The 14,621-nt window shown below is 42.0% G+C and overlaps 1 protein-coding gene across 6 annotated transcripts in view; it reads left to right on the top strand.

The window, feature by feature from the left end:
- Nucleotides 1-9,054: 9,054 nt before the first annotated feature.
- The window catches only part of Ttc21b (tetratricopeptide repeat domain 21B), a 79,754-nt gene continuing 74,187 nt past the window's right edge, over nucleotides 9,055-14,621 (top strand). For 5 of the 6 annotated variants that reach the window (XR_013050496.1, XM_076569583.1, XM_015996008.3 and 2 more), the window contains exon 1: nucleotides 9,055-9,216. Coding sequence is in view for 5 of the 6 variants with exons in the window: in XM_076569583.1 (XP_076425698.1) it covers nucleotides 9,196-9,216 (21 nt within the window). In the remaining variant the exon portion in view is untranslated. The remainder of the gene's footprint in view (nucleotides 9,217-14,621) is intronic. The other variant, XM_076569584.1, reaches the window with a different exon arrangement.

Below are 14,621 nucleotides of genomic sequence, written 5' to 3'. Positions count from 1 at the left end.
CTAAAGAAACCTTTTCAATTTTCTAATGCTTCAGTGTATGACATCTGTTCTACCTGTTTAAAGGCAGGCAAATTCAATTATCTTTATTCAATCTTAATGGAATGTGAGACTTTTTGAGAATTTGATGATCATGATCATTCCCATCTTTCTTTAAATTGTGCCCTTTAAGAAACCAGAGCACCCTGGGGTTCTTCCCACATTGCTGGTTATTTGTTTTTGTCTTACAGCTTTTTCTCCTTAGATTTATACTGCAGTTAGTATTGGTCATTTTGCTGAGCTGGTGCAGTAATTCCAATTGTCTATTGGTGACTTGCGCTAATACATTCAGCTGTCATGTTCAATTCAGCATGTCCAACACCAATGTCTTCACATTCTATCCCTCTCCGTCACTAATGAAACTACCCAGAGGCTGGCACGATGGCTTGGAGGGTAAAGATGCTTGCTGCCAAACATAATGACCTGAGTTCAAACTCGGGGTTGCACATAGTGTCCTGCGGCCCCCTTGTGATTGCCATTGTTCATGTGTACACACACACACACACACAAACACACACACACACACACACACAAAACACACACACAAAACACACACACAAAACACACACAAATACACCAACAACTAAATAAATAATTAAAAACAAAAACAGCTAGAAGTAAACCTGATTTCCTAATATCTGTTACTGAGTTACTGTTCTAGTTCACAAAGAGAAAAGATAAAATAGAGGTTGCTGCTCCGGGTGGCTGGCTGCTTCTCATCATGTTAGTGACTGCAGTGATGCTGTTACCTGGGACAAAGGGTTTACTGCTGCTTGTTCAGAGAAGAATTGCCAGGACCATCATGTTACAAGAAAGCACTGACAAAGGTCAGTTTGGAAAAGTTTGGCAAGACAAATGGTAGGGAGAAATTGCTGGGAAGATTTTCTCTTCTAGGGAAGAACACTCATGGTTTCGAGAGACAGACATTTATCAGACTGTGATTACTCCAAACCACAGAGGAGGCACACACACAAAAAAATCTACAGGGAACCATGACCACGCCTAACAGCAACTTGAAATCTTCAAAAGCATGATGGGACCCCACAACGATGATTCCACATGGACCATGGTAAAGCCATTAAGCTGATTAACACCACGGAAAGATCAACTTTGAACTACAAACTGCTCAGGACAATTTCGAGATGGCTAGCTGAGATGATCCAGCCTGACAGACTACTCAAGCAAGGACTTGTGACGAGCCCTGCACTTTCCCAATATGCAGAGACTGAACAAATGATACATGACTTGACAATTACCCCCAAAATTTTCTTTTCAGGATTCCCTAAAGATGTTCCATCAGCACCAAGCACATAGTTGGTACACATAAAGAAATGCAAGCTCTCACTCATACACATTAAGTAAATAAAGAAAAAAATTGGAAAGCTATCCATCCATCTAAGGTATCTTTTCCTTTACTTATAAAGTGTATCTGAGATCCATCATTATATGCAACATGTGTAAGATAACAGCACATCAAAAAATTACAAATGGAAATCATATATATAAATTCATATATACATATATATATATATATCCATGTACATACAAATGTTTAAAAGAACATATATCACTATTACCTGTAAAGAAACAAATGCAGATATAAGTAAATGCATAGACATATATTTATATGCATATTTTTTCAAGTTATTCATCCAAAAGTGATTTTTTTTAATCCTTTTGAACTTAAGAATTCTATAATACCCCCATTCTTTGTTATGTTGGAACTACTACGTTGGCCACATTAAATTTATTTTTATGAAAGGTACTGGGTCTGTTTTCCCTTCAATACAACTTAGCCTCATTCTAATCTGCATTATTAATGTTCATCTTTCAGCAGGGATGGTGGAGCAATACCTTATTCAGCAGTATTCCTTGCAGTCATAGAAAAAAATCTAAATGCAAATAAACTGTGCCTTTGCTCATTCTTTGTTGTAACTGTATTGTTACTCTGCCTTAGGGAAAGTAGCTACTGCAATACACTGACTGGTAACCTGAAACAGGTGAAGTGCTAGAACACAGCGTACTAAGGATAAGGTAATGAAGGTAAATATACAAGGAATGGATAGCAGGACTTGGGGTGAATAGTTCAAGTACTCAGTAATAAGTATTTCACCAAAGAGAAGAACATGCATGGCATCATTAACTTATATATTGCAGAGACTTTCATACGTCACATGCTATGACATGTAACAAATAACTCACTGAACATTAACTGCATAAAATTTAGTATAAATGTAGGCAGTGTGCCTTACAACACTCTGCCGCTCCCCTTTCTCCACACTAGAACATATATTTCCTTGGCCTTATCCTTGGACCATACCTTAAATAAACACATCAGCATCAGGAGAACCAAGCATGGTGGGTACCAAGTCTCCAGTCCTACTGTATAGCATCTGTCAACTTTCAGTATCTTTAGCTCTTCCTTTTATATATAAAAAAAAGATACCAGGGCATTAGTTTAAAATAAAGTCCCAAACCTCATCTCAAATCAGAATCCCCAAGAAAAGGATATGCATATGTGTTGCTCATGCATTGCACTGAGCCTTGCTATCAGTTACAATGAGGTAGAAGAACATTATATAGCAAGCTCTCCTCAGAGTCTATTATCAGACAAGTCAGAAAAACCTCTGGCTTTGGGGTATTTAAATCCACAAGTGTCAAAGCCTTCAGGAACTCATCATAGTTGACTGTAGTACGTCGTCAACACAACACACAGAAGGTGCTACACCACTGAGCAGCAGCACCTCTGGACCACACACTAACTCAGTTCAGAATGATACATGCTCTCAGACTTCCCACAGAGATCAGAGTCAACACTACATTGTTTCTTCTCAGTAAGTACAACTTGACTTTACCAAAAGGAACCATTCTGTAACAGCAGAACATGATGAGGGCTTTGGGGAAATTGGGAAAAGATGTCTGTTCTGCTCTGAGAGAACCAGCTAAGCACAAAGGCCTCCACATCGGGGACAAACGCAGGCCATTTGGACTGTCCTGAGAGAATGGGATACTTAAGAAAAAAACTCCCAGTACCAAAGAGAGAGCAGGAAAGGTCACCACCCCAGAAAATCACTGCTAAGATATGTGAAGGACACAGAGTCTATTTTTTTTTTTTACAGAAAATTATCCTATGATAAACACAAAAACTAAACACCAATTATTTGGAAATGGGGCCAGCATCCAAAGGCCCTTGTGCCAAGTCTGTAAACTTTATTAAAATTTTATAGTATTTTCCTGATTAAGCTGCAAAAATAATACATGCAAATTATTTATGGGAAAAAGAAAATCACCCCCAAAACAGTGCAAACACAACATACAATGATTCTATTCTTGAGTAATTTTCAAGGCAAGACATCTTATGTGCATATATATGCAAGGTTTTTAATATAAACACAGTAACATTTTTATGCTCTGCTGCATCAACATTTCAATGACTATAGCTTGAATAATTTCCCATGTGACACATATTTCAGATTCATTCTTAAGTGGTGAAAAATATTACATTATAGATTTAACAATCTCTTATTGATGGACATTGAGGATGGGGTTTTTTCTGTTTTTCTTTATAGTTAGTAAGGGTGCAACAAATATTTTATTCCTGTTTTTTTACATATCTGTGAACATTTTTGTTGGGTAAACTCACAAAATTTGATTTGCTAGATTATAAAATATTATTTTCCCTTCTTATTTTAGATGTGAGCACTTCTGGAAGCAAGACCATCATACCAATTTTTTTGTTGCCAAATATCTCTTCTAGGACAAATAATTCTGCAAGCACAGCATCTGTGAAGGCACATCTAGCTTCCCAATACAGAATGTACCCTGCATTGTTCTAGTTTTAAAGTTAAATAAGGTGGAGAGTGACAGAGTGGGACACCAATATCTTCCTCAGACCCACACACACTCATTCACACACACTCTCTCTCTCTCTCTCTCTCTCTCTCTCTCTCTCTCTCTCTCTCTCTCTCTCACACACACACACACACACACACACACCACTCACACACACATTATTTTTTAATTTAAAAATTAAAAATTTTTGAAGAAAACATACACAGGCCAGGCAACAGCTCAGTTGGTAAAGTGTTTGCTGTCCAGCATGAGGACCTGAATTCAAATCCACCAAAGCCAGGTATAAAGCCAGGTGCAGTGGTATACATCTGAAACCCCAGTGCTGAGGATGAGGTGGATATCTCTGGAGCTTGCTACCAAGCCAGCCTGGCAAAATCAGTAATCCCAAGTTCAGTAAGAGACCCTATCTCCAAACATAATGTGGAGACTGACTGAGGAAGACCCCTAAAGTTCATGCTTGGCTGCTATGTATACACTCACACATATGCACTCATATGTACAAATACATACAACACACACCCAAAGAAAGAGGAAAAGAGAAAAGGAGGGAGGGAGGGAGGGAGGAAAGGAGGAAGTAAAGAAAGAAGGAAGAAAGGAAGGGAGGGAGAGAGGGAGGGAGGGAGACAAGAGGGAGAGAAGAAGAAAATGAAAGTTTCTCCTGAGGGGGAAAAAGTAACTGTTCCATGCATGTTGGTTTTGGCACAACCATCAAGAAAAAAAAATTACAAACAATCATCTAGGTCTTGGAAATTGATAGAAAATGACTTTTTGGGGGACACGTATCTGGGAGGTTATGTGTTACCAGAACATTCATATCTCAGTATCCAATTCATTCCTCAAATTGAATCAAACTCTGGATTCCTGCTGGCAAGTACAGACTTAGATTTAATATTTGGAAATGAATGGCTTATACTATAGCATCTTCCATATTCAGGGACAAATCTGTAAAATGTTTCTGGTACCCATATTTTGGGGATCTGGCTGTGAACTGAAGCTAATTCAGTTTCAGAAGTCATTAAAAGTTCTGGCGGCCAGCAAGATGGTTCTGTGGGTAAGGAACTTCCCAGGCAAGCTATGACCTGCATGTGGTCCCTGTTACTCACACAAAGATAGAAGGTTGAGATACATTCGACATAGTTGTCCTCTGATCTCCTCATGTGCATTCTGGAACATGTGCACACACACACACACATAAAATAATGTTGCTGTACCTCATCCATATACATATTCTCTTCAACCGTATAGAAATTGTGACTTTATTATATATTCCCTTACTATTGACATACAAAAACTTCTACATACACACCACCTTTTCATGTAAGACAAAGGGCAACTACTTTGGTATGTGTGCCCAGCAAAATAATCTTATGATGGAGAAATGCTGGTCAGTATATGGGGCTAATACACTTCAAAAAAAGCTGTTTTTTGAGGTGTGATCCTCAGACAGAAAACATCAGCAATACTTAAAAATGTGTTATAAACACATGCTTTGCCTACCTGGTTATGCCCACTACTCCAGACTCTCTGATCAGTCCCCTCCTTGCCCCTAGCATATCAAGTGATTGCTAGCTAAGTATCTGAGCCCAAGCTTGACAGTCATTATTCATATCCATTATTGTCTTACCCATGGGACAACAATGTCCTCCAGTGGCCAAAAAAAATGAACACTATTTTAAGTAAATATATTGGTACATCGTATTTTAAATGATGTACAAATCAATAGACAACATTTACTATGTTTTTAAATGGGCATGAATCCTCTATCTTAAAAGTAATGTACACACAAGAATTTTTTTAAATTGTATATCTGTGTGAGGGTGTCTGATTTCCTGGAACTGGAGTTACAGTTTTGAGCTGTCATATGGGTACTGGGAATTGAACCCAGGTCCTCTGGAAGAGCAGCCAGTGCTCTTAACCTCTGAGCCATCTCCTCAGCCCCACAAGAATTTTTTTGTTCTTAATTTAATTAAATTCCTCATGCTTTGAGTGGCTACATTATTATGCAACACCATTCTAAAAGCTTTTGCTTCTGCCTTGCTACAAAAACACTAATTGTCTAAGCTGATCACTTGGGAGAGAGAAGAAGGAAGTTTTAGAGTTCAGAGTCAGTTTGGACCACATAGCAAGCTCCATGCATCCTGGTTTATAGCTTAAGTCTCCGTTGAAATTAAACAAAACAACCAAAAGAAACATACACCTAGTCTCATTGTGTACTTGAAACAAAGAAAACAGGGACTATTTAGAAGAATACAAAACATTATTTTAAAATGTTCTCTAATGATAAGTAGAGGAGTATTCATTTTCCATGTGATTAAAAGTTCTGGAGACAAAAATTTGAGGGGTGGTGTTGGTAAAACCCTACTGTTACAAATTAAAATTCAGTTGCAAATGGACTCATGAACAGGGATGTTTGGCTGTTTTCACTCAGCCACTTAGACAGTGGGCAGGCTGATAAAGGGAGGCTTTGTACACGAGGAGCCAGGAGTTAAGTCTGAAGGAAGAAAGCGTGCACATTTATGGAAGAGGAGAGAGAGAGCACCAGCTGTTGAAGGACATGGACCTAGCCTTCCATGGATGGAGAGGTTTTCATCCTGAGGGAATCTGAGGGACACACTAGAGAACAGCACATGCATTGGCGTACAGGGATGCTTTGAGGAGCACCTGACCCAAATGTTACTAAACAGAGTGTTCAGATGTGTGAAACACTAAGTGTTGAGGGCCAGCAAGTTGTAACAGCAAGCCACAAAGAGACAGGCAGGGAGTGCTGGTCCATAGCATGCCACTGGGCACAAGCATAATTTTGAACTTATCAGGACAGCTGATATCTTTCTCTAATTTTATCTGTTATCTAGATTTTCCTCTTCTTCCAGAAAAAAATAGGATGATATTTATTTCCAATATAAAGTGGGAAGAAAACGCATACTTTTCCAACAGAAGCAATAGCGAAGAGGATTGTGTACAAACAGGTTTGGTAAAAATAAGGTCATTTCCGTGTATCCTCCTTGCATAGTTTAAGTTCTCTTCTGTGACCCTTTTAGTTCTGTTTTCACCAGAACCACTCAGATTTCCTCCATGTTTTTTTTAGTCTGATGCACAGTGACATAGAGAAAACAGACATGATTGAATGGACAAGCTGATCCTATTGCATGTACTAAATGCTTATGAGATCAATATACTTACCATAAACCTAATACCACTTCCCCCCCCAAAAAAAACAAACAAACAAAAAAATCACTTTTCAAGTCACGGAAGTTAAGTAGCATAAATCAGCTTCACCTCAGGCTTAGAGACCAGATTCCGCCGCGTGCCCCCCACCCCCATATTCTTTCTCAAAACCATCCACTTGCGGTGATCTTCACAGGTTTCACAAAGAATGGATTAGAGCTTTCTCTAAAGAGAGAGTAGATTTTGGTAGATGGAAAAAAATAGCTTGGGGCATAGGAGAAAAACACATTCTCCAAAAAAAAAAAAAAAAAAGGAATCCTCCCTTCTACACAGAGTAAAGACTTCTGAGGGGAAAGTTGAGGATATAGTCAAACAAGACATGGAGGCAGTCTTAGCTTCCAGGCTCAGACATTTGTAGCTAATAGTAGAGAAACAGCAGAAATATTTGTGTTAGAGAACATACCAGTGTTTCAAGAAAGATAGACTCATAAAGGAATTCTCTGCACAAGGGCTTATCAAGGACTGTCGAGTCATCACAAGGAACTAATGTTGGGTGCTAAATGATTTACTGTTAGAAACTAACAGAAGTCACTATACTTGCATGTGTAGCTTTCCACTGGTCGTAGGTCATTTGGGGTTTAAACATTGCAGGCTGCTCATCTATCGCCGTAACTGTGATCCTCAGATAGACTTTCCCTCTTGGATTCAAGTGTGCAATCTCAAGATGACGACACACGTTATAGAGCACCAAGGTTTTATTAGCCCGAGATTTTCTGTGCTGCATGCTTTGGAAACCAGAACAGTAGCTATTACCTACCAACTGCTCATTGCCATAGCAATTCCTAGACTATGAATTTTAGAAACAATTCCACCATGACAAGATGTGCCTTATTGGGTGTAATGAATGTACTTCAGAGGAAAAGCCCGTGGAAAACCTTGCTTCATTTTAAAGCCGGGAGTCAGAGTTATCCCATCTCTAAAGAATGTTCTTACATAGCCTACAAGCAGAAAGAAGTTCATGTCTACAGAAAATGTTAGTCAGCTTGTTGGCTCTCATAATAGATACATTGATGAACATCTCCTAGAGAAGAGAAGCCCTCACAGGAGGGTAGGGGACTGAGGTGAGTCGGCCTCCTTTCAGGCCTGGGATGGCAGAGAACACCATGGTGGGAGCTCCATGGTGGAGGAGACCCAGTCAGTTTGGGACTGCCTGGAAGCAAACTGAGAGGCCCAGGGTCCCAATATCCTCTTCAAGGACACTCCAGAATCATCTAAAGTCCTTTCACCAAGCCTCCCATCAAAGGCTCCACCACTTCCAGCAGTACCACAGACCGGGGGATTAAGCATTCAGCACACCTGTCTTGGAGGGACAGTTTATATACAAATTATAGCAAACCCTTAAGAAATAAAAGTCTGAAAGAGGTAACTACACATGTCAAATAAGACTTTACGGTGGAAATCTGGTGGACCAATTTAATAAGCACTCAGATAACAGAATTACAGCCGTGCTTGCAAAGATTTAGAACAGGCCCAAGCCAGGCTTCACTTTTTTTTTTTGCCAAATTGTGATTTTTCTGCGCCACCTTGTGGCCCCGTCACTATTACTACAAGTGGCAGGTAAATCATTTTCCCTGGTCAAGCACGCCGCTAAGCCGCATTGCGCAAATCCGCTGCCACAAAAAAAAAAAAAAAAAAAAAAAAAAATGCTGAGAAAATGGAGTCTGCCTTTGTTTGCAGGGATGGAAAGCAGCAGCGTCGCCCTTCTTCCTATTTCCTGCTTCATCATCTTTATTCTTTAATCTCACACCTCTAGCTCCACCCACCCCCTCCTCCTCGAGCCCTTCCCAGGCTGGCCCTCCCTTCGGAGGCTCCATCTCTCGGCCGCACTCAGCGCCCAGCGGCGTCCAACCTCAGCCGCCTTCGCGGTCCTCCCTCTGGGTTCCCTCCGAGCCGGCTCCGGGGCCCCTCCCTCGCAGTCCTGCGGCCAGGCCCCGCCCCCTCGCGCCGGCAGCCAATGGAGAGCCGGCCACGCCCTCCGCACCGCCCACCGCGTCCCTTAAGGTTTGAGGGCCCGGGCAAGAGGGTCTGAGCCCCGGAGCCTGCGGCTGGCAGTGGTGGGCGCGCTCCGGGCAGCTGGTGGCCATGGACTCCCAGGGGCTGAAGGTGAGCGCTGCGGGGCGTGGGCTGGGCGAGTGGACACTGCGAGGTGATTGGTACCCGACCCGGGTGGCATGGGCAGCGGCCGCTGGCGGTGAGGGCCTGCGGCCTTGGCCAAGATGCTGCACGCACGCCCCCCCACCAACTCCCGCCCCCTGAGGATGATCCCGAGGCCCGGGCACAGCCGCTAACGTTAACGGCCAGCCCCCAGCCTGTTGCTTGTGTTGTCTTTGGGCTTCTACTGGGGAAGCTTGCTTGACTCCAGGTGTGATTTTGAGGGAACTTAACAGCCATCCTACCGTCCTACTCTGCATTCGCGTGTAAAGGAACAAACAGGACGAGACATGCAAGCAGTTTAAAAACAGACTTTAAAAAAGAGAGGAAGGAGTATTTAGCTTACGGAAATGTTCTTCTCATTGATGCATTCAGCAGATATTTCAGAAACGGTGAAACAAAGACGGTTTGGAAATGCAAGAACTTTCCTTTTCAGATGATGGTTTTTCTCTGTTCACTCTTGGACTTGTTTGGCATTTGTGGAGTGCTTCTTCCTGGATGTCTCCCGGAGGTTGGAGCTAGCAGAACAGATCCCAGGACATTAAATTGACCCATTTGCAATCTAATGCTGGGACAGTCCCAAGTGCCTTTCATAAGCATTGGTTGACCGCCTTCTGTGTGTCTTGCACTATTTTCTAAGTACTTAAGATACTGCAGTAAACATGCCAGGTCTTGCAACTTACACTTGATTTATGAGGGCTGAACCCACGAGCTGATAAAAGCATGAATGCCATGTTAGCTCCTGATAGTCACAGAGGAAAATCTGAGTTCTGAAGGTTAGAGAAGACTGAAATGTTTGGCTTTATTTATTTATTAGGTTTTTCGAGTCAGGGTTTCTCTGCATAGCTTTGCATCTTTCCTGAAACTCACTCTGTAACCCAGCCTGGCCTCGAACTCACCGAGATCCACCTGCCTCTGTTTCCCGAGTGCTGGGATTAAAGGCGTGCGCCACCACTGGCTTTTTTTATTTTTAATAAATTTCTGCATTACTGTTCAAGTTTTTCCTCCAGCTTTTACATTTTTCATCACCTCCAATCTATCCTTCAGGTTGCCCAAATGAGTTGTGCAGTAAAATCATTTAAATGATAAAACCATTATTCAATTTTTCATCATTCACCACAGGAGCAAGGCTTATCCTTAAAAATGAGACCATTGGCCCAGCCTCCCTTTTCCCTTGATTTGTCTGTCCAATATTCTATCTAGAACAGGTTCTTGAATAAGGAGTGGTAAACATCCTCTACAAAATGCCAGATGGTACCTATTTTAGGATCTCTGTCCATCTACACTATAGTTGGGAATCATCTGTGGATGTACTTAAATGAATGGACATCCCCATATGCCAATAAATCTTTATAAGCTCTGAATTTGTCTATGAAATGTTTCTCCAGCCATTTTTCGCTCATGGGCCATACAAAACCAAGTGGGAAGCCAAACATGTCTTAGCCCACTGTTGTAGATTAAGGACTGGCTTTTAGCCCTGCCCATCACCACACCCATCCCAGGTACTGAACTCTTACTTCCTTGTTGCTGTTCCTCCGCCTTGTAAACTCCTGGGCCTTTGTCAAAAATCATCAAGGCAAATCATGGTGTTAAATGTAGGAGGAGTAATGGGCTTATAATTGGAGAATTAGTTCTAAAATGGTCTGCAGGAATGGGATCTCTGGTCTCTCAAGCTGTATATAGTATTCTGTATTCCCAATTACAATGTACTAGCTACTTGCCTACATTAATTACTGCATTGGATCTCAGCTGGTGTTCAGATTACAATTTCACCAGAAAGTTCAAGATATTTTTAGTGCAGTGACCACTCATACTAACATTTCTCAATACTGTATAATTACTCTCTTCTTGGTATGTAGTACTAGAAAGTAGATAGTACCCAGTACTAGAAAGTAGTCAGTCAGCAAATGCTTGCTAGAAGGCTGATCATGGGATATGTGACTACTCTCAGCACTCAGGAAACAGGGGCAAGCAGAGAGCAAGTCTGAGCCAGCCTGAGCTACATAATGAGATACTGTCTCAAAAATCAAAATAAAGTTTGTTGGACTAAATGGTCTAACTTGAACCACAAGAGTCATAATAGGTATGGGGAGTAATATGAAAACCAGAGAAACAGATGCACGTAAAGACTGCTTTGCTCAGCAGCACTGGGTGATTGGGAAGGGAACGTCATGATTCATTTGATGATTTGGGTAGCAGGTGGCAGAGTATAAACCTGGAGGTTGGCAGAGAGGTGTTGGCCAGACAGCAGAGTATGGTGGAACTCATTCTGTTTTTTCAGACGAAGACTTTTACACCATCTTCAAGTACTCCTCACCCCATGTCTATATTTGCTTTACTAACCATAGTTTGTAAATGAGCAAAAGTGTAACATCGACAAAGACTTGAGGCCATGTCTTTACATAGTTAAATCCACGTCCTCTCTGGGATACCACAGCACTGCCTTTCAGAGTTGTAGTTGATGAGTGCAATTAAACACTGCATAAAAGTCAAGTAGAATAATATTGTGACCCAAAATGCTCATTTGTGACCCTAGGGCCTGAGAAACTTGGAAAAAACAGAACTGCTGAGGTGTGTTGTGGGGTGACTAGGAAATGGAATATGGGTCATTCTGTCCAGCAACAAGGTGGAGAAGGGGTGTGGGGCAGTAACCACAGGAGGGGAGCAGAGCAGAAGTTCTAGAGAATATTGTGTGACTGGGATCTAGAAAAGGCAAGGATGTGGCCCTCCAGAATCCAGACTGTGAAAGAGCTGTCTGCACACACTCTGTCCTTGCGGTTTCTTACCCAGGCTAGACCCCGCTGTAGTCAGATAGTGGTCAGGATTCCCCACACGCCTTTGTTTATGGAGTAAAGGAGTCTGGTAGTCATCGGAATGGTGAGAGTATGGCTTCCTCTTTGAGAAAGTCAGCAGCTAAACCTTAAATTCAGTTCCAGGAAACCTTAGACCAGTTCCAACTGGTCACAGCTTGTGTGCTGGCTATGACAACTTGACACAGCTAGGGTCATCTGAGAATAAGAAACCCCAATTGAGAAAATTTATCTATCAGATTGCCTGTAGTCAAGTCTACAAGGAATTTTCTTGATTGATGATTGTTGTAGGAGGGCCCTTCTCTCTGTCTCTGTGGGTGGGTACCGCCCTGGGCTGGTGGTTCTCTGTGCTATAAGAAAGCAGGCTAAGTGAGCTAGTAATTCACATTCCTTCCTAGCCCTCTGACTTCCCTGCAAACTCTAAGGTGAAATAAACTCTGTCTCCCCTAAGTGGCTTTTGGTCATTGTGTTTTATTAGGGCAGGAACTCAAGGAAGCATCTGGAGATAGGATCTGAAGCAGAAACCATGGATGGTGGTGTAGTTTGAATATAATTGGCCCTCGAAAGCTCCTAGGGAATGGCACTGCTGAGAGGTGTGGCTTCGTTGGAGTAGGTGTGGCCTTGTTGGAGGAAATGTGTCACTGTGGGGGACAGGCTTTGGGGTCTCAAATATGCTCAAGGCGTGCCCAGTATCCCAGTTCACATCCTGTTGCCTGCATATCGAGATGTAATACTCTCAGCTCCTTCTCCAGCACCATGTCTGCCTGCATGCTGCCATGTCCCACCATGATGATAATGGATTGAACCTCTGAACTGTAAGCCACCCCAATCAAATGTTTTCCTTTATAAGAGTTGCCGTGACCATGGTGTCTCTTCACAGCAATAGAACCTTAACCAAGACAGGTGTCTTAGTTACTCTTCTATTGCTGTGAAGAGACACCATGACAAGGCAACTTATAGAAGAGTTTTTTGAAGGCTTGCTTATATATTCAGAGGGTTAGAGTCCAAGATCATCATGGCCAGGAACTTGACAATAGCTGAGAGCTTCTGTCCTGATCCACAAGCAGCAGGAAGAGAGAGAGACAGAGAGATAGAGAGACAGAGAGGCAGGGACAAAGACAGACAGGGACTGCCATAGGCTTTTGAAACCTCAAAGCCTCTAGGTCACACCTCCTCCAACAAGGCTAAGTCTTCTTATCCTTCCCAAACAGTTTCACTGACTAGGCACCAACCATTCAAATATATGAGCCTATGGGGGCCATTCTCATTCACCCACCAAAGTGGAGCAACACTGCTTACTGGTTTGCTTTTCATGGCTAACTCAGCTTTAGATAGATAGATAGATAGATAGATAGATAGATAGATAGATAGATAGATAGATAGATAGATAGATAGGTAGGTAGGTAGATAGATAGATAGATAGATAGATAGATAGATAGATAGATAGATAGATAGATAGATAGATGATAGGTAGATAGATAGATAGATAGATAGATAGATAGATAGATAGATAGATAGATAGATAGTAGTCCATCACCACCTGCCCAAGGGTGGCAGGCCCAGAGTGGGCTGGGCCTCCCACATCAGTTGTTAATCAAGAAAATGCCCCCACAGACATGCCTACAATCTGATGGAAGCATTTTGTCAGCTGAGGTTCTGTCTTCCCAGATGACACCCTTTGTGTCAAGCTGACAAAACCAAACCAAATAAAAAACAACAAACACCAGGAATAGCTAACCAGCCCAAGTCTCTTCATTTTCTTGGTCCACATGTTTTCTTCTTTTTTTCCCTAAAACCTTTAAGAAAATATAGCCAAAGGAGGAAAATGTAAAAGTAGTCTGGCTCCTGTAGCTAGAGTTTTCCTGCCTTGACCACAGTCAGGACAAATCTTTGTCACCCGCAAGTCCCACAGCCCAACCAAGTAAACACAGAGACTTATTTTGCTTACAAACTATATGGCCGTGGCAGGCTTCTTGCTAACTGTTCTTATATCTTAAATTAATCCATTTCTATAAATCTATACCTTGCCATGTGGCTCGTGGCTTACCGGTACTTTACATCTTCCTTGTCCTGGCAGCTGCTGCAGGCAGTGACTCCTTCTGCCTTCCTGTTCTTTTATTTCTCCTCTCTGTTAGTCCCGCCTATACTTCCTGCCTAGCCACGGCCAATCAGGTTTTATTCATTGACCAATCAGAGCAACTTGACATACAGACCATTCCCCAGCACAGCCAAGTGCAGACCATCTCAGACACCTGCACTCAGGCCTGTGGTCCTAATCATCCTCTAAGTGGACCTGCTGGGTAAAGCCACGAGGAACCCGAGAACGGGCTCCCACAGGACATACAGAACATCCCACAGCAGGCTCCAGTATTTTTGACAAAATTAATTAAAGGGGAAAAAAAGAAATCACATTAGAAGAGAAAAAACACTGAGTTGTCAGTAATTCCATGACTATTCTGTCTCATTCATATTGTTATGTGTCAGTTTTCAGTAGTATTCTAAAGAGTAAAAAAGAAAATGTATTAGGTTCTGGATTATCCAATATTT

Source organism: Peromyscus maniculatus, chromosome 4 (genome assembly GCF_049852395.1).
Source record: "Peromyscus maniculatus bairdii isolate BWxNUB_F1_BW_parent chromosome 4, HU_Pman_BW_mat_3.1, whole genome shotgun sequence".
In the NCBI taxonomy this organism is placed as follows: Eukaryota; Metazoa; Chordata; class Mammalia; order Rodentia; family Cricetidae; genus Peromyscus; species Peromyscus maniculatus.
The sequence above is the reverse complement of the archived record's forward strand: the minus strand, read 5'-3'. Positions and strand labels throughout refer to the sequence as shown.